Here is a 26,691-nt window from a genome sequence, read left to right as displayed (position 1 = left end):
ATATCTGTGTACATACAATATCCCCTCAGTAGAATGTAAGGTCCTTGATGACAGGCACTATTTCCTTTTATTAGTCTTTGTGTCTCTAGCAAATAGTGCAATACTCTATACATAGTAAGTGATTAGTAAATGCTTGTTGAATTGAACTAAATTGAATAGCCCAGCAGAAAGAGCACTTGACTAAAATTTGAGAGTCCAGAAGGGTGCTAAGTTCTTAGTCACTTCCTTCTATGGCCCTCCAGTCATTTCCCCTCACTGGGTCTCAATTTCCTTAACTATAAAATAAGGTCATTAGACCACAAATCTCTAAGCTCCCTTACTGCTTTAAAGCAAGCCAAAGGCTCTGCCCTGCCCTCTTTTTTCCCTCAGAGAAATAAGGTAGTTATTCTAAATCTAAACCAATCTGATAGGCATTTATTAAGATAACCTGAAAAACAAACTCTGCCTCCAAGAAGCTTACATTCATTGAGAATGGGAAGATGGGTTACAATGTGCAAATAAATAATTATTTGCCTATTTGAAAAGGAAGGAGAGGGAGTAAGCACTAGCAAATCTAGTTAACTCTAGTAGTAGTAGTAATTAGTGACCAGAAATTAGAAGAACGCCTCTCTTAACAAATGGCATATCAGCTGAGTCTTGTTGGAACCAGGGATTCTAAAAGGGGCCAGTGAGGAGGAAGTGCATTCCAGGCACAGGAAAGAGTCTATCTATTCAAAGGCCAAAAAGTCAGCAATGAAATACTGGGCAGCAGAGACCATTCATCTCCAGACACCAGGCACTTGCATAGGCTGTTCCCTATGCCTGGAATATATTCCTTCCTCCTTGTCTCAGAAGCCTTCAAAACTGAGCTCAAGTGCCACCACCTACATAGAGGCTTTCCTGATTCTCGCCTAAGGCTAATATTTTTTTCTCCTGCTAATTACTTTGTATTTATTTGTATATATTTACTTTGTATACTTTTATGGTTTCTCCTTCAAAAGAATGTCAACTTCTGGAGGAAAGGGATTGTTTCACTTATGTTTTTTGTATCCCTATCACCTAGCACAGGGCCTGGCATATAATAAGGGTTTAATAAATAGTTGCTTATTGATTAATTGATTTGGAAGGAACATAATGCATCGAGAAGATCAGGGAGGTTTTCATAGAGAAGACAGAATTTTATTTGAGCTAGAGAAGGATGGGAACCAGATCTGTGATTTCATTGGTATAAGAAAGTCCCAGATGGGGAAATCCTACCAATGCGGGTCGGCCCTTTTTCTGCAAATTATAGTTGCTTGGGCACTGAGAAGCTAAGTGATTTGGCCAGAATCATACAGCCAGTATGTGTCAGAGATGGGACTTGAACCCAGGTCTTCCTGGTTCTGAATCTGGTTCTATCCATTGTGCTGCCAACACCTCTAGAGCTATAGAGGATGGACAGCAATTCAACAGAAGCTGATAGCGGGAGACTATAAGCAGAGATATACTGGGGCCTGCTTGTATGGGCTACAGAAAGCTGATTGTTAAATTTTCAGTAGGAGCATTTGCACCTCAGAATTAGGCAAATGCTTCAAATGGGTCTTGATTTGTTGTTTTCTTGATTTCTAGATTTAAGAAAGTGATGGAGAAAATGTTAATAATGGAGATTAAATCTAAAAGTTTGTCATGGACATTTTTTTCCCCAGAAGGAGCTGGTTGTTAAATATTTACCAGCACACCCTTGGTACAGTTGTAGGGAACAATAAGAGCAAAAGTACAAATGAAGGAAAGCACAGGTCATTTAAAAGGTCAGAAAATAGCATGATTTTGCTGGATAATAACAGGTATGGAAGGGGAGAGTAATGAGAGAAGACAGTTAAGATCTGCAGCCTCCCCCCACCCCCACTCCATTTCTACCTCATGCCCAGAGAAAAAAATAGGAAGATGGGCCATCTGTTCCCTCTACCGGGGTGACATATTGGGGATCAGAGCCAAAAGCAACCACCTCATCAAACTACTCTGGTTCATAAACAAATATCCTGGGGGCCAGGTGAGAATTAGAAAGTAGGCTTGAGACCTGCCAAGGAGCTAGGCATTCTGAATGAACACACAGCACAATATGTCCAGGTACTTGTTCTCTAAATCATCCAGAGAATACTGTGCTTGTGAAGTTCTCTTGGAAATAATTCACCTTAAAAAAAATGTTGGATTAAATTACTTAAGAATTCTCATTGGAAATCAACCCAAGCCCTTTTGCCCAACTTCATGATTAGGTTTTTGCATGATTCTGGGAATGCTTCAGATGAAGTGATTTTTTTTTAAATGTATGGTGGATGAATGAGGGAGGCACTATGACATAGTGGAAAGGACACTGGCTCTGAAGTCTGACTTCTGATGCTTACTACCTGTGTGACTTTGGGTAAGTCACTTAACTTCCCTGACCTCGTTTTCTTCATCTGTAAAATAAGAATTGAATTAGATGACCTCGGAGGTCCTTTCCAGTTATAGATCTATGATCCTATGATCCCAAGTCCTTCCCCCTAATAATTCTTGCAATCAATAAATCCAGAGTTCAGAATCTGGCCTTGACTTCAAAACCAGGATGCTGACTCCCCTCTCTCTGCAGCTGCGGAAAAGAGAAGCACACAGCCCTTTGGCAAACCTAAAGATACTTAACTCAGATTTTTATTTTTTATTCCAGTGGCTTTGGATAACTAACTTATTTAGCAAACAATGACTCAGCATCTTCTCGCCCCTGTTTCCTGCCAATGCTCTGCAGCTAAGAAAGAGAGGCCAATCCTGAACCAGAATCTCCCTCGGTAGCATATGGCTGCTGTCCAACTCACCGGCCATGCAAAAAAATCCTGGTCCTTGAGCTGGAAGGGACTTTAAAGGATATCCAGTCCAATCCCTTCATGTTACAAATGAGGAAACCGAGGCCCAGAGGGATTGAGCCACTTGCCTAAGGTCACAGGGAATAGTAAGTGGCACAGCCAGGCCTCTAGACAAGATGGCAGGAGTATCAGGTCACAGATTCAGAGCTGGAAAGGCCCTTGGAGCTCGTTGAGTCCAATTGCCTAGTTTGACAAATGAGGAAACAGAAGCCAAGAGAAGTGGATTTACCCAACGTCATACAGATAGTAAGAGGCAGTACTGAAACACAAAACCAGGTCCTCCAACTCTAAGTTAAGGGCTCTTTCCATTGAGCTCTGTCTTTAGGAACAACCAACCAAGAAACTCCTATCCAAATCAAACACTCCAGTCCCATCTCCTCTTCCTCATTCCAACATACCTACAATCCAGCTATGAATCGGGAGTCAAAAGACCTGGATTCAAATCCACCTCCATTACTTCTGTGACTTGGGCAAGTCACTTAACCTCCTGGGGCTCGGTTTCCTAACCTTTGAAATGAATGAGCAGGTTGAACCAGATAGCCTCTGAAGTCCTTTTCAGCTCCAGACCCGTGGGCCGTGGCTGCCCTGAGGCCAATAGGGGAAAGCATCTAAAGCTTCCGATTACTGGCCTGCGGACCCAGAAACCTCTCTACATTCCTCGCTTTGCACAAACCACAGTCCCCCTTTCCTCTCTTGCTGTAGATGCAGCGTGACGCTTGGGCCCTTCGAGGAAAGCACAAGCTCTGTCCTGATCGCTTTGCTCACATTTTTTCAGTCATGAGATGGTCTCCAATCCCTCCATTTCACCACGTTCAGTTTGACCTGGTCATTACTTCCCACCCCCTATTTCCCAACCAGTTAAAATTCAATCCGGCTAAAGGTTAAGGCAAGGCTGAGTGCTGGCCCCTCCACGCCACCAATTAGCTTTGAGAGGAGGAAATTGTGTATAGAGAAGAGCCAGATACTATGTATTCCACGGTTCTTTTTCTTTGCCCAAAGATGAGTCAGGGCAGACCCCATGCTACTGGCCTTAACCAGCCTGGGCCTTAATAGTGCTTGGTGTTTTTGCCATAGACTTGCAGATGTATAGAGCGATCGTATCTGAAAGCAGACACATTTCTTCACTTTTACCAGCTTACAGGTCAGAACATTTTACACGTGACAGTCCTTCCAAATAGAGGGGGTTATTTGTCTGAACATTATTCACACATCCAGGCCCTTCGAATCAAAACATAATTTTCTGTCTGCTGCTGCAATTGCTAATGGGTTTCTTCTCTTAAAAAAAAAAAACAAAAAACACCGCACTCTGTCCCTCCATCCTGCTGGATTCACTTTCAATGCCTGGGCTTTTTTTTTTTTTTAAGTTGGAATGATTCTGCAAACTGATCATTTTAGGTTTCATTTCCATTTGAAAAGGAGCTGAAGGGAGAATGCATTTACCAGGACCACCAGTATGGATATAGTATTTTGAATATTCATGTTTCGTGATCACTGAAGGAAGTTAGGGAATCATAGGATAATAAATTAAGAGCTGGAAGCAGTCTTACAGGACAAGGAGTCCAACCCCTTCACTTCATAGAGGAGGAGAGTATATGGTATGGAGAAAAAATGAGTGTCTGTGGTAGAAATTGAACCCAGGTCTTCCTGACTTCAAATGTGTCCTATCCACTATCCCATGCTGCCTCATCAGGACAGGGAGAAAACAGATATACTCATAGTTACCCACTCACTCTTATAGAAAAGAACTTTTTTGGAGGAAGGGAGGAAAAGGAGTGTCTGTGGTTTTATTGTTGTAGAGAATTCCTGGGGTGTTAATTCCCTCTACCAATGCAGATAGGCAACTATTTTGCCATCTCTAGAGTTGCTTGGGTCACTGAGAGGTTAATAGAAGCCTTAGAGAAGCAAAAGAAAATGGGCCCATGCTATTTATTCTCAATTGGTCTCCTTTGAAGTTTAGGAAAGATGTAGGGTGCCTACTGTCTAGGGTACAGTGGAATGAGTCACCCAACCAGTATATGTCAGAGATGGGACTTGAACCCAGGTCTTCTCAGTTCCTAGGCCAACTCCCTATGCTGCCTGCCTCAAGTTTCTGCCTGCTCCAATCCATCTCCATTCAGTCACCAAAGTCTGACCATGTCAAGACCAGCCCCCACCCCACCCCACACACACTTAAGCTCTGTAACCTCCAGGATTAAATACAAAATCTTCTGTTTGGTAGTCAAAGCACTTGGTAACCTTCTCCACACCTCCTTCTACACCTTACTCCTCCACAGTTACTGGATCCAGTGACACTGATCCCCTTCCTGTTCCACAAATAGTACATTCCATCTCTCCACTCTGGCTTAGGCATTTTCTCTGATGCCCCCCCCCATGCTTCAAATACTCTTCCACCTTATCTCTGCTTCCTGACTTCCCTTTAAGTCCCAACTGAAATCCCATCTTCTCCAGGAACCCTTTTCCAACCCCTCTTAATTATAGTGCCTTCTCTCTTTTAATTATATCTGATTTATTCTAAATGCAGCTTGTTCGTATATACTTATTTGCTTATTGTGTTCCCCATTAGGTAAGCTTTTGAGGGCAGGAGTGTTCTTTGCCTCTTTTTGTACCCACAGCTTTCCACGGTGCCTGGCCTGTAGCCAGTGTTTAATAAACGCTTATTGACTAACTGAGTATACACTACACAAGTCAATATGTCTAGAACAAAACATAAAATCATGGATTTAGAAGCAGAAGGTATCTTAGACACCATGTGGTCTAAAATCCTCATTTTGCAGATGAGAAAACTGAGATCAAAAAAGGGCAAGTGAATTTCCCAAGGTTACATGGGTAGAAAGTAGTAGAACTGAGATTTTAAACCAAGCCCTTTGAGTTTGGTCTATTTTCTTCTATACCATATCACCCACAAGTGTTCCAATTCCATGATGTAGAACAGTAGGCTTTAAAATGGGAAAACCTTTGGGTGTCTATGACTCACCTCCAATGAAGCTGGGTCTTGCTCCCATGAGGGGTATGATTAGCTAATTGGTAGTGGGGAAGATTGGTTGTCTCTGACCTTTCCTGCCACCGTCAGTCATAGTGCCCCTAGCTCAACCACACCTACCCTAATCTTCCCAACACTCCCCTACCCTCCCTACTCCCTCCACTGACCAAGTTCCTGATTTCCCCCATTCTGACATGAGTGTTGGTCCCTTGAGGCAGTTATAACTTAGCCTCTACCTGGGTACCCACAGAAACAGCTACTCAAGTGTCATCTGGAAAATTCTACCACTTCTTTTTTTTTTTTTTTTGGCAAGGCAATCAGGGTTAAATGACCTGCTCCAGGTCACACAGCTAGTACTTGTCAAGTGTTTGGTCTGAGGCCAGATTTGAACTCAGGTCTTCCTGACTTCAGGGCCAGTGCTCTATCCACTGTGCCACCTAGCTGCCCCAATTCTACCACTTCTAGAATTCCCGTGCCCTGCCCTCCAGATCATCTGCTAGCAATAGCAGGCATCTTTAGGAGGGTGAGCTCTGAGCTCTGGGGTGGTGACTGGTAAATAAGACTGCCTCACTTTTCATTTTGGGTTGCACTGAGTCTCAAAGGATGATCTTGCATAGATGGGTTGTGATCTGCATTGCCAATATCATTACATTATCTTTTCCCCAATTCTACCCTTCTTTCCTGTTTCTATTGAAGCAATACTACCTTTCCAGTCACCTAGCTTGAAAATCTTTATCTCTTACTTCCATCCTAGCTGCCTACAAACATGCCCAGGTCTCCCATGTGTTCAGGCTATTATCTTGTGTTTACCTTTCCTTCACAGTCAAAACTCCAGAAAAAGTCACCTATACTTGTTGCTTTCACTTCCTTACTTTTCAGTCACTTCACAATCCCTTTTAGTCTGACTTCTGACTTCACCACTTGACTGAAACTGACTGCTCCAAAGTTATCAATGATCTTTTAACTGCTAGCTCCAATGGTGTTTTCTCAGTCTTCATCTTTCTTCTCCTCTGACCACTAGTTTTCCATGTCCTTTGCTGGATCATCATCCATTTTTCTGCCCTCTAATTGTGGATATATCTCAAGGCTCTGTTCTGAATTTCTTTTCTCTTTATACGCTTCCCCTTGGTTATCTCATCAGTTCTCATGGGTCCAATTATAATGGACCATGCAGATGATTACAAAATCTATTTATCCACTGTAATCTCTCTCTTATGCAGCACAGTATTACCAACTGCCTGCCAGCTATATCTACTAAGATGACCTATAAACATCTCAAACTCTAAATCCAAAATGAAACTTATTAGATTTCCCTTAAAACTCATCCCTCCCCCCCAACACTTTTCAATTTCTAATGAGAGTACAAAAGTCCTTCTAGTCACCCAGGCTCACAACCTTGGAGCCATCCTGGATTCTTTACTCTCCTTCAACTCCTATATTTAATGACTTGTCAAGTCATGTCATACATGCCTCCATAACATATCTTGTGGCTGTCCTTGTCATTCCACTTACATATCCAGGAGAGAGCAGATGCTGAGGAAATAGAAGACATGAGTGAAGCTTTTCTAGAGCTTTATCCATGAATGAGAGAAGAGCCCTATAATGGTAGCTAGAAGGGAGATCCTCTGCATGTCAAAGCAAATAGTCCTGTCCAAATTTTAATGGATCAAATTAATTCTGAGTTCTGTTTCTTTACCCCTTACTTCCCCTTCTATATATATGAAAGCCAAGTGGAGTCTTAGGATGAGTCCTGACAAAGGGTAAGGAGATAACAGTTCAGGCTCAGAAAAAGTAAGAGGGTAGGAGTGGAGAGGTAAATCTATTAGATCTAGGGAGGGAAAAAATGGCTTCTTGTTAGAGTGGGGCTGTCATGAGTGACTCCAAAGAGGGTCTAAAATACCAGACTAAGGCATTTGAATTCTAATTATAAAATTTTAAAACATGAAATTAGATGATTTCTCCCAGGGCCAGTATCAGTTGTATAGAGAAAAGAGTAGGGGGTCATAGATTGAACTTTAGGGAACATGGATATCTAGGTAACAGGAGAATGACAAAGATCTAAGAGAAGTTTTTATTAAGATATTATGAAAAGATGAACAACTTTGAAAGACCCAAGAACTCTGATAAATGCAATGACCAGCTATAATTTCAGAGGACCAATGATGAAGAATGCTATCCTCTTCTTGACAGAGAGGCAATAGGTTCATGATACAGAATTCAACTTAGGGTTTTGGACATGATCAATGGAGGAATTTGTTTTGCTTAACTATGCATATTAGTTACAAGTGTTTTTTGTTTTTTTTTCAATAGGGAGCAGTTGGGATGGAGAGAAAATAAAAGTTTTTAATTGAAAAAATACAATAAATGTTTTAAAAATATTAAGAGAGTAAGTAGAGTATTATTTATTGCATGCTAAATAATAAAAGATTTATAGACTCAGAATATGCAAAGATTCAAAGAAACACACGTGCATACATAGAGATGTTCCTACATAGAGACTGTACCAAGATACACTCACGAAAATAAAGACCAGAAGTGTGAATGACCTTTGGAATCACCTGCATTAGTGGACTGCTAAGCATCCCTTGAAGTATACTACTACCATCTTTTACACTACTATACACTGAGAGGCTCTGGGTCCATCCTGGGGTCACGAGCATGGATACAGTTGATTTTCAGAAATCTACTTCCTTCTTCAAGAAGAGCACTCTCTGGCCAATATATCATTGGTATGGGCACCATTAGGATGAAAAATCATCATCATGACATCAGGGTAATTTGGCATCAAACAGGGTTCAGCAACTCAGGAAGGTGGGTAGTTAGGAGCAGGGTGGTCTGGCAGCAAGAATTGGAGACCCACTTACTAGGACTGGGATAGGAGATAGGACACCAGTTATTGGGAGGATTGGTGACAACAAGGAAAAACCACAGTTTTGGAGGAACTAAGACACTGGGCAGGGTACCAGGGCAGGTATTTGAATATGAGGAAAACAAGACAGGGATCCATTTGGTAGGACTGGGAGGAAACAATAGCCTAGTTACTCAAACCAGGATTCATTGTCAACAAAAGCAGCAATGTGACTCTAAGCTACCTAACTTGTACAGATCTATATGACTAGATCTATATATCCCCTACCCTAGAAGCATTCCTAAAGTCTAGGGCAGAACTAAGCCTACAGGTTAAGTGGCCAGCTAGATAGCTCCAAAGACAGGGAGTCAAGTCAGTTATTACAGGTAATTTTATCGGTGGGCATCCTTCTAATCTTGGTCACCTGTTGTCTAATAACTGATAATCCTTGAAGATTAGGCATCCTCCAGGTGGGATTTGAATATTACTGTACCTGTGGACATATACACCAGTACACTGAGAACCACAGAAATCATATAAGTAGATACATACTTCAAGTAATGGGCAGTGAGGAGACAGTTTTCACTGTTTTCCATACTGGTCAGGACATACCTGGGGTATTGTGTTCAGTTCTGAGTACTGCATTTGACTGAATAACAACAAATTGACATGCTGGAATTCATTCCAAGGAGAGTAAGCAAGGGCTCTTGAAATTAATGTTCTGTAAGATAGGTTAAAGGAAATGGTGGATGTTTAACTTAGAGAAGAGAACACTGAGATAGGGTATGTCTTCAAAAAGTTTACGTGCTATCAAATAGGAATTAGACATGCTCTGTGTGGTTCCAGGGAACAGAACTAGGGAGGAGAGGTGACAGAGAAGCAACTTTCAGACCATTGCAAGAACTTAATAAATAGACTCAACCAAAAATAAAATTGTATGAGACAGTGAGCTCCCCATAAAAAAGTGTTCAAAATGAAGCTTGACAAAAGGCTACTTGTCTGGTGTGTGATATAAGGAATTCTTGCTTCAGGTAGGGAATTGTACTACCTGACCTATACAATCCCTTCTAACTCTACAGGTTATTGGATGTGAAAGAATACAGCTCAGTGGAAGTCAGAAAGGGTGGGAAAATAGATAATAGGTGAGACAGTGAACACGGGTGTGTGCCAAAGCAGGCGAGGAGTGGAGGAGGTGAGTCATCACCCAAGGAACCATTGGGAGCTAATTGTTTAGCTCTCCTGTAGATACAGTTATGGAAGTTAGAAAAAGTTTTTTTTTTTTAATCCAGCTTCTTTAATTCACTTATTTGTTGTGTCTTTCTTCAATGCAGTACATTTCAGGATTTGGAAATGAGTTTGCCTCAGAGGATCCACGCTGCCCAGGAGCCCTGCCAGAGGGACAGGTACAGAGTATTCAGTGTAGCTGATTTATTATCTCTGCTGGAGAAGGGAGGCTTAATTAACACATGGCCAAAACCTCATATGGGCTTCAGTTAGTCACTAAACCCATTGGGACCCATGTAAGGTTTTCTAAACAGAATTTAAGTTCCTTGAAGGGAGAGACTTTTTCATTTTTGTCTGTGCATTCCCTGTATCTGGAACAGTGCCTGTCACCCAGTAGATTAATAATATTTGTTAATGCGTTGGTTGGGAATGTTTTATCATGTAGGCCATTGGATGTATAATGGGCAAGTGGAGGTTGTCAGGGCCCAACTGCTAATAATTCCATACACTGGACTCAATGTGTGTTTATTAGCATCAGCTAATTACAGGATTTCCCTGTATGTGTGTATGTATGTATGTAGGTATGTGTGTGTGTGTGTGTGTGTGTGTGTGTGTGTGTGTATTGGGGGGAGGAGCATCTCCCCTAAATAAAGAGCTGATCTAATCCAAAACTGTACTCTTCTCTATGGGTATATGGCCTCCTAGGGTCTAGGGGTTCATAAAATCAGTCCTGTACAATCCTGTGCCATCATTTATACATTCATACCTGGGTCTCCCCAAGTTGAATTTGTTATATTTTAGTATGAGTGTTTAATGACTGGAATCACTTTTCTTTTGGAATAGTTTTGTTTATTACTTATTATCTTTTTAAATTTCAGAATAACCCTCAGGTCTGCCCATATAACCTGTATGCTGAGCAGCTCTCGGGATCAGCATTCACTTGCCCCCGAAGCACCAATAAAAGAAGGTACAGAAACCCTGACCACTGCTTCCACTTTGTAGACTAGGAGAACATTCTAGGCTAGAGTCAACATCCTTTTCTCATTCTAGGGCACTACTGGATCAACAAGGCATTTTCAATTGCATACATTTCCAGTCATAAAATAATAGAATCATAAATTCTGGCTGAAAGGACCCTGAAGGACAAATGTGAGCTAAGGCATAGAAAGGGTAAATAATTTGCCCAAGTCCATGATCACAACTCTCAGAGGAGAAAGGGGATGGAGAGTAAAGGAAGCCCTGATTTCAAGAGCTCTTAGGTCTAGAACTTTCAGACAGCACCTAAAGCTAAGCCACAGAGTCTCAGAAAAGTGACATCTCAAAGTAACATCCCTATGTTATTTCAGAAAGACCTCATTATTGCAGGTTTATTTAAAACCCAAAGATTGGTAATGGATGTACCAAGTATAGCTAAAGCAAATGCTTGGTATAGAAGGGAGAGGGTCAATGGGAAACATTACTCCCCCCCACACACACACACACAGAGTTCCCCTGGCCACTTTCCAGTGGCTGATATCCTAGTTGAGACATACAATGACATACCCATTTCTGGGGAATTTCCTAGGGATCCTAAGTATGCAATCATGCTCTCCCTAAATATTAGAAACTCACCTGGGTCTGAGTCACTTTCCGTAAGCAATCAAAACTACTACAAACTCCAAGGGAGCAGAGAACCACTCTTTCTCCTTAATATTTTCTCCCATACCCTTCTCATTACCTGGAAATATCCAAACGGACCATACAAAACAGACCCTTGGACCCAGGTCCCATCCCTTTCAAAAATCTGTTTTTTATCTCAGTATTCAGCCTTTCCAAAGTCCTTGTCCAAGGTCCTGACAACAACGTAACTTTTCCAAACTCCTATGCTTGCCTTTTCCCAAGCCTTAAAGAAGTCAAAAGGCCAGTAAACAAAGGCAGCCCCAGAGTGTTCATGCTTTCAGTGTCTTGGAGTTGAAGGGACTTCAAAGTGCATAGTGCAAAGACCACTGCATCTTAGTTCAAGTCTACCCCACCCCCATTCTGTCATTCATTGTGTGACCTTAGAAAAGTTACTTCTAATTTTGAGCCTCAGTTTCATCATCTTTAAAATGGGGATAATGATACTGACACTATGCCATAGGGTTGGAGGCTTTGAAAACTTTAAAATGTTGTGTCAATGTGAACTATTCTTATCTAGTCTAAATTCCCACCTGTTGCAAGTACCTACCAATACTGAAAGTTATCCATCTTTTTTCTGAAAAGCTCCAGTGATGGAGAACTCATTACCTGTAAAGAGGCAGCTGGTGGTACGGTATAGAGTTGGACCTGGAATAAGGAAGGCTTGATTTCAAATTCAGCCTCAAACATTTACTAGCCATGTGATCCTATGCAAATCACTTAACCTCTTATCTGTCTTCAATTTACTCACCTATAAAATGGGATTAATGATAGTATTTTCCCTCCAGGGTTGTTGTGAGGATCAAATGAGATACTATTTGTAAATTGCTTTGCCAAACTTAAAGCACTATAGAAATGCCAGATATTAGTATCACTTCAGTAGTTGTGAAGAATAGGAAGAGAAGTTCACATTCTTTCTTTTTTTTGTTTTTGTTTTTATTCCTGTTGATGTCACCTTCCTCAGTCACCTCTCTGGTCGTTTCCATATAATGGAAAACACACACACAAAAGTGGATGATCCATTGTTCTGGGTGCATTGGCAAATGCTGAATGTCCAGCTGCTAAGAGTGGTGGATTGCCCATGTGGCCACCATTGCCTTTGGTGCTAAGCAGCAGAGATGGGGCTGGTAGCAGGGTAACTCCACTAATGAGCACTGTGTGGTTGAGTATTGCCTGCCCAGCTGAAAGCAGGTGCTGTAAGGACCAGCAGATGGCTTCCACCCATTGCTGGTTGTCATCTCCACTTACCAGATGCTTCAGCTTTCTGAAGTTATCTAGTATGCCAGCTCTGAGTCTGGACTGTGTTTGCCACGTAATTATTTATCAAGACTATTGGATATCCCAAGGACAGCTACTGCCCCTGCAGCTGAGCATGACACATCCCACTTACCTTTAGAGTGTGAATTTCATGTGCTTTACCTAGGCTTAGGCAGTCCCTGGATCAAGGCAAGATTTTCTTGTCTGTGTCCCTTGAGGATCAGGGTCATATTGTAAGGTTCTGCTGGTCTGTTGCTATATCTATATGTCTATGATGGATGATGGTGGAGGACTAATAAAGCAATCATGTGTTAGCAACACTACTGGCTGGTCAATGGTCTTGAGGCTTGACTTTTTGACCATTTTCTGAGGTATGGTGATTGGTTACTTGACCTTACTTAATACATTGAAGGGAGGAGAGAGAACCAATAGATTTTCCTTGATAACACGGTTTGTGGACATGCAGGTACAATGCTGGTGGGGCTGCATTTGCTCAAGGTGGGAGAGTTTACAGCAATCAAATTTCAGTTTGTGAGGGTCCAGAAGCAAGAGTTGGGATCCTTCCCCTGCCCACCAAGAGCTAAAGTGAATTGTCTTTCCCCTGTCATCATGTAAGCTCCTTGAGAGCAGCAAGATCTTTGCTTTTGTATTTTTATCTTGAGCATATAGCACAGTGCTTGGCATTTAATATGACCAAGCAAAAGGAGGAAGAGGCAGGGAGTGGTTAGGGACTGAGATAGTAGGTAAGAAAGGTTAGAAATGTAGAGGTGACAAGATCCAAGGAGCTGAAACAGTCTGTGGTTAACCTAGAGTTAAAAGAAAACAAGACAGTCAAATAGATTTGAGCTACCCCATCCATTCAAGCCCTATTCTTCTTCCAGAGTTCATATATAGACAGAGTTTTCTGTCTCCCTTTGTCTATGTTCCTCTGTCTCTGTCTCTGTCTCTCTGTGTCTCTGTCTCTTTCTGTATTTCTCTGTGTGTGTCTATTTTTCTCTCTCCCTCCTTCCCTTTCCCTCTTCCTCTCTTTTTCTCCCCTCTGTTTTACTCTCTCCCTCTCTGTCTCTCCTTCCCTCCTCCTCCCCCACCAATTTATCTGCTGAACATATAACTGATTTCATATGGATAAAGAACTCCCAGTGAGAGGATTCCTTCTATCACTTCAAGTTAATGTTTAATCTTAAAGACTTGACTGGGACATTGAGAGGCTAAATAATTTGTCCACAGTCTCAGAACCAGCATGCAGAACTTCTTCCTGACCCTGAGACCATTTCTCTATCCCTCAAGCCAAACTGTCTTTAGATTTTGGGTTTTTAGTGGATATGACATATAGTCAAGACTCTGGTAGGTCTTGTTTATTTGGAAAGGATATGAGCCAACCTAGTTGAGGACCAACCTTGTTGAATTTGCAGAGGCCTGTCATCAAGTTGGCCACGTGGTGATGATTCTTCTGGTCACAGGAACTCTTGAAGGTTGTCTCCTGGACCATCCACTAAGTCACAGAGGGTTTTTCCATCTGCAACAGTAGAGGGAATATTTGCACTAAAAAATCATAGCTCATTGACATTGAAGTCTAGCAGAGTGCCTTACACATTGATAATTGTAATATGAATTGAATTGAATTGAGCTACAACGTAAGGCAAGGCATTGGTCTTGGAATCAAGTGGACCTGGGTTCAAATTCTACCTCAGATGCTTGTTTACTTATTGTTTTACCACAGGCAAATCACTTAATCTCTGTCTCAGTTTCCTCATTTTCAAAATGGAGAGGCTGGACTCAATGGCCCCTAGCATTCCTTCCAACTCAAATTCTATTCCTCTGATGATGAAATTTTATTCTAACCCACCCTCCTTGTTTGTCTAAATGAATTTTAAATGTGGATGCCTCCTATCTGTGGATGTGATTTCCGTTCCCCACAAAGCAAAAAGCTTTGTCTGAGCAAGGCACAAAAAGAAGGGACTTGGGACTCTGAAGATAAACTAAGCTTTCTTCATAAGTGTGCTCAAGGCCAGCTGTGTCTAGTAGTTGTATCTGATTCCAGTCATCACCAAGATGAAGCCATAAATCAAAGGCACAGAGACCAGGCGAATGGCCCAGTCTAAACCAGATACTCTAAGATTGTCCTGAACAGGAACCTTGTTACTGAGCCTTAAGCTATTCCCACTGAAATCCCTTCACCCTCAGTTTGTAGGCTTCTCCAAATATGTCCCTTGATGACACACACACACACACACACACACACACACACACACACACTCTTGGTGTTCTTCATCTTCCCCTACGCCTCCTCCCAAACTGCCCTCGATCTGTGATCCACTGTCAAATCTATGAGACAAATTTAACATCGCTAAGGGCAAGGTCCTTTCTCACTCAGCAGAGTTGGCACAGTAGTAGAGCAGAGACTGACACTCATCTCAGGGCTGTACCCTTCCCATTCTCTGACATACAGTCTGACTCTTTTAGCAACAACATTTACAAAATTTAAACTACAATCTGACTCATGGTCCTCTTGTAAGCCTGGCATACTTCCATCCCTTACAAATCCAGTAGCTGACATAAAATAAGAAATGAGTATGGACAAGAAAGCCTTGCTACAGGTCATTTGGCTGTTTCATGCCTCCTGTTTCTCAAAAGTGCATTAACCTTTTCACTCTTTCCAAATAAGCAGCTTTTTAGAATGTCAGTGTTCTAGCAGAATAATTTATTGAATAAGTAGGTCACATTCAGTATCCTAGGCTTGCTGGGTGAACCAGAAGCACAGAATCATAATAATCATAGCTCACATCTCTTTTTAGTAGTTTAAGCTTTGCAAAACACTTTGCATACATTATCTCATTTGACCCTCTCAACCCCATAAGAGAGCCACTTTCATTATCTCCATTTTACAGGTGAAACTGAAAGAGTTCAAGTGACCTGTCCAAGGTCACACAGATGATAAATGTTCAATGTACAAATTGAACTCAGGTCTTCTTGTCTTCAAATCCACTCTGCCAAAGTTGCCTTATAATCAAAGAATCTCAGAGCAGGAGAGACCTTAAAGTTCATCTAGTCCAATCCCTTTGTTTTAATGATGGAGAAACTGAGGCTGAGGGAGATAGAGTGAATTTCTTACAGTGAAATTGTAATGGCCAAGGGGCAGCTAGGTGGTGCAGTGGATAGAGTACCATCCCTGAAGTCAGGTGGACCTGAGTTCAAATCCGGCCTTAGACCAAACACTTGACACGTACTAGCTGTGTGACCTTGGGTAAGTCACTTAACCCCAATTGCCTCACTTAACAAACAAAAACAAAAACAAAAACAAAACGAAATTGTAATGGTCGAAGCACTTTAAGATTTAAGGCAAATAAAAATCATCTTACATATGGAATAATAGTAAGTAAATAATGCTAATTTAAGCTAAAACGTCACTGAGACTTTTGAGGCATCATTTCTAGCTACTAAAAGTTTGCAAAGTACTTTATAAATAATCTCATTTGAACCTCATAATGCCACCATGAAATAAGTGCCTATTAGCATCCCCATTTGACAAATGAAGCAACTTAGAGATGTTAAATGGGGTTTGACCATGATCACAGAGTTAGCAGATATCTGAGGTACCATTTCAAATCAGAGCTTCCTGAGTCCAGGCACACATTGCTCTCCATTATGCCATTGTGGCTCTGTGCTGGTATAAGTGTCAGATAGCAGATAACTAGAGAAATGAAATACCAATATTACCACTATCACCATCACCACCTTACATTTTTATCTTAAGTAGCTAGGTGGCACAGTGGGTAGAGTATTGGACTTTGAGTCAGGAAGACAAGTTCAAATCTGGCCTCAGACCCTTATTAACTGTGTGATCTTGGGCAAGTAATTTAACTGCTGCCTGCTCATTTTCTCATCTGTAAAATAGGAATAATAATAATAGCACCTATCTTCTCTTTTTCCTTCTCCTCCTCCTCTTTCTTCTTCTCCTTTTCCTCCTCCTCTTTTTCTTCCTTTTTCTCATCCTCCTCCTCTTTCTTCTCCTACTCTTTCCAGCTACCCCCTCACATTTGTATACTACTGCTACTACTGCTGCTGCTGCTACTACTACCACCTCACCTTTATGTAACATTTTATAGTTTACCAAGCACTATTTTCACAATAGTCTTGTGAGGTTGGTAGTGCAAGTAGATTATTCCCACTTTATAGATGAAGAAACTGAGATTCAGATAGATTGAGTTGGAGTTAAAATTCAAATTCAGCTCTTCATATTCCATTTCCAGAGCTCTTTCCAATTTTGTAACATTTGGTCAATGTCCATAGTACTGTAATATGAAAAAAGCCCATATGAATTGAAGCAATAACAGAGTAATTATTATCAGTGCTATTATTAATAAAAGTGGCAGCAAATGAGGTGTCCTCATTTGTTGTGGGTTATGCCAACAGACATAAACAGTGTTGGCAAGGGTGTTCCACAACAAATAGCTTCAAAATGTGATAAACAAATGGATTAATATTTATAATCATTATAAAGATGAACCAAAAAAAGATGATGGAAAGTAGCCACCATAAGAAATACGGAACTCACAGCATAATGAGACTGATAATTTCTAGCCAACAGGATAGATATAATTTTATTAACCTAATAAAGGAACAGAAACTATTAAGATGAAGAACCTCAACTACTCTTATGGAATGAATCATTCTAGACAGATGGGCTTTCTGGGTAGCTGAAGATAAACCTCAACCCACATCTAGAAGCATTTATTAAGTGCCTACTGTATACCAGGCACTGTGAGGATAAGGATGGGGAGGAGGCAAAAATAAACAAACCCAGTCCCTGCTCTTAAAGAGCTCACAATTTAATGAGGGAAGCAATGTATAAGCAATTATGTATAAATTTATAAAATGTATAAATTGGAGATAATATTAAAACATCAAAATCATAACTTTAAACATCAAAACTTTTAAATTTCAAGTATTTGAGTGGAAATTTCTTGAAAACGTGTTATATACTTCTCTGTCTTCTTAGACAGAGAGTCATATACATAACTCAACTTTTTCTTGATGTTAGGACATAAGATACTTCTTCTCTAGTCTATACTCATTTGAGCACCTCTGAAGTGTTATGCCCTCTCCTGGCAATATCCTGGGATATTGACAAGCCACCCAGTGACATTTACAAGTTGGAGCATGTGAAATGAATGGTAAAGGGCCTGGAAATCATGATATACATATATTTTTGAATAATATTTTATTTTTCCCTAATTATATGTAAAAACAAATTTTAACATTAATTTTTTTTAAATTTGAGTTCCAAATTCTCTCCTTCCCTCCCCTCTACCCTTCTTGAGACAGTAAGCAACTTGATATAGGTTATACAGCAATCATGTTATATGAGGAAGAGTTGAAGTAACTATGGTTATTTCAGCTTGTGAGTGTTTCAGAAAACTGAGATGGGAAACATAACTGTCTGCAAACCTCTGAACCTCTGTCATGTGGATAGCAAATTAGAGATCTCTCTAGCCATAACTCTAACTGGGACCGGTGGATGGAAGAGGGAAATTTCGATTTAGTACAAGGAATAACTTTTTAATGTTAAAATTGTCTGAAAAAAAGAATGTGCTTCTCTAATGGAATACTCATTTCCTGTCACTAGAAAGGCTCAAAAACCCTGAATGTCAAGGATATTGTAGAAGGGTTTCAGTTAGTGGGCAGAAGACTGAAGTGACAGATAAGATTATTCCCAGTCATGGATTCTATCATAAAAATCAGATATTGTACTATGCCGTTCACTGAGGGATGTACGATCATTTGCCTAAACACAAAGTTACCCCCAAACTGCTGTGCTTTTTGAGTTCTTGTGTCTAGTTGTTTTAGTTTTTCTGTTCCCTCCTCTCCACCCCCCCACTTCTTGTCAGACTGTTAGTTATCACCTCTTGCTAGCAGTGTGTCTGCTTGTAGGATCCTTTCTTGCCCTAATTTGCTAATTCTAATCTTCTGTGGCTTAAAAACGAGATAATTAAGCTTGTCAAAATTATGTGTAAAAGAACAAATAGGCTCTGAGTGAGGGTTTTGAAACATTTTCCTCCAAAAGTCACCTGCGTGAGCTTCAGCTCATAGACTTTGTGACACTGAGTTCGACTTTTTGGAGCCTTTTTTGTTTCCTCTATGGTTCTTGGCCGTGTTTCATTTAAGTGAAGATGCAGGCTAGTTGAGGTGTTACTGTAATAACATCAGTCTTGCTATCATGTTGAAAATCTGCCCACATATAATTCCTAGTGTGGATAACTTGCATGTGAACAATAATAATAGCTAACATTTACATAGTACTTGCTATGTGTTAAACACTGTGCTAACTGCTTTATAATTATTATCTCATTTGGTCCTCACAACAAGCCTGGGAGGTGGGTGCTATTATTATCCCCATTTTACAGATGAGGAAACTGAGGTGAAATGATTTGTTCAGGATTATATAGCTAGCAAGTGTCTGAGGCCAAATTTGAACTCAGGTCTTTGTGACTCCAAGTCCACCATCTATCTACTAAGCCACCTAATTCAGCTCTGAAGGTGTATGTCCAATGTCCCAGTCCATGGTGGGGGGGGGGGTATGAATTCTCTAGCTGAAGAGCTTTCCCAGGAAAATGGAGGGCACAGAACCATGCATGTGCCCACAGACCACCTAAGTACAGCAAATTGAGATAACTTTGTCTGAAATGATACCCTATTACTAGTACCCTGTTAACAAACAATTACAGCTTGAAACTTGAACATCACTTCTCATCTAATTTTGAGCCAACTTTCCCTTTGGACACTAACTCTCACCTGATCTGGCCTTTGTAATTCCTTGACTCATCTGCTGGTTCTTGCTCTTGGTATGTTCATACTGTGATTCTCAGTTTTGCTATGCAGGAACCAATGCATATTCTTAAAGCATGAGCTTGAGGATGGTACTCCTCTCCTCAAGAAACCTCAGTGGCTACACATCACCTCTACAAGAGAGTATAAATCCCTTTGTCTAGCATTTAAAGTCCTTCACAATTTGGTTTTAGCTTACCTTTCCAGGCTTACTACACATTATTCTCCTTCACGGTAGCTAGGTGGCAAAGTCAGTAAGGTGCTGGGACTGTGGTCAGGAAGATCTGAATTCAAATCCAATCTTAGACCCTCACCAACTGTGTGACGCTGGGCAAGTCACTTAACCTCTGTCTGCTTCAGTTTCCTCAGCTGTTGTAAGGAGGCAAGGATTATTGTAAGGATGAAATGAGGTAATATTTGTGAAGTTTTTTTTTTTAACACAGCGCACATAGGAGGTGCTTAATAAATTCTTATTTCTTTCCTTCCTCATAATATTCTGCATTCCAGGTAAGTTAACTTACTAGTTGTTCCCATTATATCACATCCCATCTCTTGCCTCCAGGTCTTTGCTTGTAATGGTCTTTTTCTTCATCTTGATCTACTTCTTGGAACCCTTAGCCCTCTTCAAGACTCAGCTCAGGTGACACCTTTTACCTGAAATATCCCTGATTTACTTTGCATGTATTTTGCATTTATATATCTCTGTGTGTGTGTTGTGTGTGTGTGTGTGTGTGTTTGTGTGTTTTGTGTGTTGTATAAGTTCCCTGAGACCTGGGACTGTTTGCTTTTATCTTTACATTCCTAACTCTTCCCATATTGCTTTGTAAATATGTTTTAGTTACATCTGATTCTTAATGACCCCATTTGGGGTTTTCTTGGAAAAGATCCTGGAGTGGTTTGCCATTTCCTTCTCCAGCTCATTTCACAGATGAGGAAACTGAGGCAAACAGGGCAGTGACTTGCCCAGGGTCACCCAGATAGTAAGTGTCTGAGACCAGATTTGAATTTAGGATTTGAATTCCTGACTCCAGGCCCCTCCCTCTATCCACTGCACCACCTAGCTGCATGTAACAGACACTCAACAAGAATGAATGAATAAATGAGGGAGTAGATGAATGAATGAATGAATGAATGGTTATTACTCTTCCCCCAGCCACTCCCTAACCCAGCTAAAGCTCACTATGGATCACGCTCGGTCGAGACCCTTAAGCATCCCCCCACCCCAATCCAGGCCACTGTCATGAAGAGAAGCCTAAGAGAGCAGTGCATATGAAGTCAAGGTTGAAAAATGCAATCTCTGTTATGCTCTAATTTATGGCAGCTTGGCTCTACCTAAACCCATTTATCTGGCCTTAACGGCCATCAAAATAACGGGAGAATTGGACTCAATATTTTGTTGCTCACATCACTCAGCAGTAATTACCAGTAGCGCAAGCCACAGTCTCTTCCAGAAAACTGGAAAGGAGCTGTCAGAACTTCATTAAGGAGCTGGCGTTCTTCCCCGAAACAGAATTAAATCTCTGCCGAGCAGCCCAGTGAGCTTTATGAACTGACTCAACTACTGCGTAAACCCACCCATGTCTCCCTTGTCTTTTTAACAATCCTCCAGTGGGGAACATTAGGCACCAAAGCTAACATGGAAAAATCCCTATTGGGAAAACAGTCATAGACGCAGATGGAGTGGCATGAGGTAAGGGAGCCAGGAGGCCACTCCACCCTACATCTCTCTTCCAACACCCTAGAATTTCAACTATGAGAGATGCTATAGGACAGCTAGGTGGCTCAATGGGTAGAGCACCAGGCCTAGAGTCAGGAAGACTTAAGTTTAAATCTGGCCTCAGACACTTATTAGCTGTGTGACCCTGAGCAAGTCACTTAACCCTGTTTGTTTCAGTTACCTCATCTATAAAAAATGAGCTGGAGACGCAAATAGAAAACCACTCCAGTATCTTTGCTAAGGAAAACCCCCTAAAAAAGGGGTCACAAAGAATTGGAAACAACTAAACAACAACAATAATCACTGCAGCCAGATGAGGGTATTATGTCTCAGAAGTCTTCATTCCTTTCTTCACTCCTCTTCATTCCGCCCCTGATTCTTCAGACATTTCCCACCATTCACCCTCCTCACCCTGCATGTTCTTTATGCCCCAGATTTGCTTGTACAAGAAATATACTCTGCCTCTTTGGCCCCTTCCTCTAATTGCTTGGTCTTTCCTAGGATCTCCATTTTAAGGAAAGTCCTCAGGACAGTCATGTCTTCATTCCCCTCCAGGCTTCACCCCTGATTTTCTGGATTTTCTTCACAATGCCCCCTCTCTAGTTACTTCTCCCCTTGTACCCCCCTGCTTTTCTATGTCCTCTTATGTGTTGTTACCTTCTCAAGAATAATAAGCACTTACTAAACATCTACTACATAATAAACATTTATTAAGCACCTAATAAACAAGGCAGCTAGGTGTCGAAATAGATAGAGTGGCTTGGAGTCAGGAATACCTGAGTTCATATCTGACTTCAGACATTTGCTAGCTTTGTGACCCTGGGCAAGTCACTTAACCCTGTTTGCCTCAGTTTCCTCATCTGTAAAATGAGCTGGAGAAGGAAATGGCAAACCACTCCAGTATCTCTGCCAAGAAAACCCCAAATGGGGTCACAAAGAGTCAGACACAGAAATGAACAACAACAACATATAATAAACGTCTTATTAAACACCTAGTATATAATCAATATTTACCGAGCACCTGGCACCCAGTTCCAGGCCCTGGGCTAAACATTTCTCTATATTTTGTGGAACAAAAGTTAGGTCATGCTATTCTACAAGAAACCTTTCTCAGACCTCCTTAATCTTAGTACCTTCCCTCTGAGATCATCTCCAATTTATCCTGTATATATCTTGGCTGTACATAGTTGTTTGCATGTCATCTCCCTCATTAGAATCAATCAATCAACTAGCCAATCAATCAATAAACATTTATTAAGCATTTAGTATGTGCCAAACACTGTGCTATGACTAGGGATACAAAGAGGCAAAAACCAGCTCCTACCCTCAAGGAGCTTACAATCTAATGGAATTTCTGCTTGTATTTATATTACCAGCACTTAGCAGAGAGGCTGGTACATACATAGTAAGTACTTAATAAGTAATTGTTGACTTGACTTGACTTGGCTTGACTTGACCTGAAGAGACCACAGTCACAACGCATGGTTTCTCTTTGACTGGAATTAGCAAGTCTGATTAGCTAGTTGGTATCTTGAGTCTGGAGGGAAAGAGATACAGGATAGGAAAGTGTGAGTGTGGGGGATCAGACCACTGATGAAGCCAGGGTGACCAGGCTGTCAGTGGATGCCAGGACTAGGGTGATGGCACACCTGGGTATGGACAGAATGCCTTAAAAGAGAAAAAGGGAAGAAATATCAGTTTTTTCCTCAAGTATGCTCTATTTTTAAAAAAAAAAATGAGAGTAGGGCAACTATTTTGTTCTTTGGATATTGAAACATTAGTGTTTGTTATGATTGTTAAGCTTATAATTTTTTAAAAATGTAAAAGTTTAAGAATACTGTAGTGATGGTTGTGACCCAGAACACTGGTAGAACTGGGGAGGCATTTGTTAACCCCTCCAGACTCCCAAACACCAGCCTGGACTATTGTCAACACAGGAATGATGAGCAACTTCAATGAACTTTGCCTACAGGTGATTTGATCTGGAACTCAGACAGGGTCCACTGAGCAAGAAGAATATAAAAGCAGTTTTCAGCCATTTAGCAGAGAGTTCTCTAGACTCTTTTTGAGGTCCCAAGGAAACTCTTTGCCAACTGTTTTTAATTTCCTTACTGGCAATCTTTACTTACTTTTACTTTCCTGGTCTACTTTTAAATGCTTTGGAGACTGCTTTTTGAATATGTTTTTATTAAAGGGAATATTTATTTGACCCTTCAGGCTCTGAGTAATCCATCCCACCAGATGTGAAACTGCAATCAGGAAAATGGCACTTAGAAAGTAATCCTAAAGAGTTGCAATAGGCTATCCAGCTTCCACACTTTGTAGTCCAGTGGCAAGAGCACTGGATCTGGAACCAGAGGACCTGCGTTCAAATTTCAGCTCTCTCACAACCTAAGTGATTTGGAGCAAATCACTTCACCTGTTGACTTTAACATCCTCATATGTAAAATGGGGTGGTATGGGGGAAGGGTGAATTCAGTGATCTTTCTGGCCCTAAATCTATGATTCTATGATCCTCTTTAAGTCAAGAAGAAGGAAGGGCAACCTACTGTTTGTGACCCAGAGTGTCTGATTATTTCATAGTTGTAGCTGTCCAGAAGTGATCCATAAGAGTCATAGAATCTAAACTGGAAGGGCCCTTGATCACCTAGTCGAACCCAATTCTAATGGAACAGGAAGGAAAATGGATTTGCCCCAACTACAAAGTTAATTAGTGGCTAGTCTGAGACTAGAGCCCAGATCTCGGAATCCAAGTCCAATCAATCAGTCGGCCAGTCAATGACTCAACAGAATTTAATAGGTGCTTACTATGTACTAAACAATGGTTACACAGACAAAAAAAAAAAAAACTAAAACAAAACAGTACCTGCTCTCAAAGACCATGCATGCTCCACCATATTCTCACTGCCCTACTAGCAAGGATCATAATTTGATATTCCTTCTGTGTGCCAATGAGAAAGTGAGCTAGGTGGTGCAGTGGATGGACCTGGTGTCAAGAAGACTGGAGTCCCAATCTGGCCCCAGATACTTGCTAACTGTGATGATGATGATGATGATATTATGATTATTGTTATTAGTAGTAGTAGTAGTAAGACAATTTCTGCTTCAGTTTCCTCATTCATAAAATGGGATAATAACAGCACCAACCTCTTAGGGTTGCTATGAGGATAAAATTAGATAATATTTGTAAAGCACTTTCCAAACTTAAAGTCCTATATAAATACATATATAGGTACTTAATTAAGTCACTTTTAACCTAAGTCTCAGTTTCCTCATGTTTAAAATGGAGACAGTAATACCTTGTAAAACCAACAGGGTTATGGTAAAGATAATTATAAAGATGCCATAACCTAGAGTTCTGGTAAAAATCAAAAAAGGTCACATTCAGAAAGCATTTTTGCATTTTTTTTCAGCTTTCATTATTTATTTTTTTAATTTTTTTTTTATTTTTAACAAGTGTTTTTAAAACTTTGGGTTACAAATTTTCTCCCTTCTTCCCTCCCCACCCACCCTCATTGAAAAGGCAAGCATCTCGATACAGCTTATAGATGTGTAGTCATGCAAAACACTTCCATAGTAGTCCTGTTCTGAAAAACTAAGTATATTTCCCTTAATCCTATCCTACCCCCCATTTATTCTATTCTCCCTTTTGACCCTGTCCCTCCTCAGAAGTGTTTGCTTCTGATTATCCCCTCCCTCAATCTGCCCTCCCCTCTATCAACCCCCTGTTCTCTTGTCCCTTTCCTCCCTTATTTTCCTGTAGAATAAGATAGATTTCCATACCCCATTGTGTATGTTATTCCCTCCTTAAGCCAAATCCTATGAGAATAAGATTCACTCATTCCCTCTCACCTTCCCCCATTTCTCCTCCAATGTAAAAGCCTTTTCTTGTGTTTCATGTGAGATATTTTACCTCATTCCACTTCTCCCTTTCTCCTTCTCCCAGTATAATCTTCTCCCACCCCTTAATTTTATTTTCCAGATATCCCTTCATCTTCAACTCACCCTGTGTCCTCTATCTATCTATACAAACATATAATTTTTTCCCTCCCACTACCCTAATACTGACAAAGGACTCATGAGTTACAAATATCATCTTTCCCTGTGGGAATGTAAATAGTTCAACCTTAATAAGTCTCTTATGATTTCTCTTTCCTGTTTACCTCTTCATGTTCCACTTGAGTCTTGTATTTGAAGGTCAAATTTTCTATTCAGCTCTGGTCTTTTCCACAGGAATGCTTGAAAGTCCTCTATTTCACTGAATGATCATTTTTTCTCCTGAAGGATTATGCTCAGTTTTGTTGGGTAGGTGATTCTAGGTTGTAGTCCTAATTCCTTTGCCCTCCGGAATATCATACTCCATGTCCTCTGGACCCTTAATGTAGAAGCTGCTAAATCTTGTGTTATCCTGATTGTGTTTCTACAATATTTGAATTGTTTCCTTCTGGCTGCTTGCAATATCTTCTTCTTGACCTGGGAATTCTGGAATTTGGCTACAACATTCCTAGGAGTTTTCCTTTGGGGATCTCTTTCAGGAGGAGATTGGTGGATTCTTTCAATTTCTATTTTGCCCTCTGGTTCTAAAATATCAGGGTAGTTTTCCTTGATAATTTGTCGAAAGATGATGTCTAGGCTCTTTTTTTTGATCATGGCTTTCAGATAGTCCAATAATTTTTAAGTTTTCTCTCCTGGATCTATTTTCCAGGTCAGTTGTTTTTCCAATGAGATATTTCACATTCTCTTCTATTTTTTCATTCCTTTTGATTAGTGTTACAGTGCCTTGATTTCTCAAATTGTCCCTCTCTTCCAATTTCTCCATTCTAATTTTTAAGGAAGTATTTTCTTCAGTAAGCTTTAGGACATCCTTTTCCATTTGTCCAATTTTGCTTTTGAGGGCATTCTTCTCCTCACTGGCTTTTTGGACCTCTTTTGCCATTTGGGTTAGGCTATTTTTTAAGGTGTTTTTTTCTTCAGTATTTTTTTGGGGTCTCCTTTAGCAAGCTGTTGACTTGTTTTTCATGATTTTCTTGCATCATTCTCAGTTTTTCCTCTACTTCTCTTACTTGCTTCTCAAAATCCCTTTTGAGCTCTTCCAAGGCCTGGGACTGATTCATATTCTTCTTGGAGGCTTTGGATTTAGGAGCTTTGGCTTCATTGTCTTCTTCTGGTTGTATGTTTTGATCTTCTTTGTCACCAAAGTAAGATAATACAGTCTGACTCTTTTTGCGCTGCTTACTCATGATTGCAGTCAATTACTTGAGTTTTAAACTCTTTGTTAAGGTAAAAGTCTGTTTCCAATGTGAAGAATGTACTGTCCCAAGCTTCAGGGGTT

The 26,691-nt window shown here is 40.6% G+C and overlaps 1 protein-coding gene across 1 annotated transcript in view; it reads left to right on the top strand.

Annotated features, from left to right (window-relative positions):
* The window catches only part of HGD (homogentisate 1,2-dioxygenase), a 90,717-nt gene that overhangs the window by 9,984 nt on the left and 54,042 nt on the right, over nt 1-26,691 (top strand). The window contains exons 2-3 of the mRNA XM_027845129.1: nt 10,012-10,083; nt 10,783-10,871. Coding sequence (XP_027700930.1) covers nt 10,012-10,083; nt 10,783-10,871 — 161 coding nt within the window. The remainder of the gene's footprint in view (nt 1-10,011; nt 10,084-10,782; nt 10,872-26,691) is intronic.

This window comes from Vombatus ursinus, unplaced genomic scaffold, assembly GCF_900497805.2.
Source record: "Vombatus ursinus unplaced genomic scaffold, bare-nosed wombat genome assembly UNPS02014959.1, whole genome shotgun sequence".
In the NCBI taxonomy this organism is placed as follows: Eukaryota; Metazoa; Chordata; class Mammalia; order Diprotodontia; family Vombatidae; genus Vombatus; species Vombatus ursinus.
This window is presented reverse-complemented; position numbering and strand designations above follow the sequence as displayed.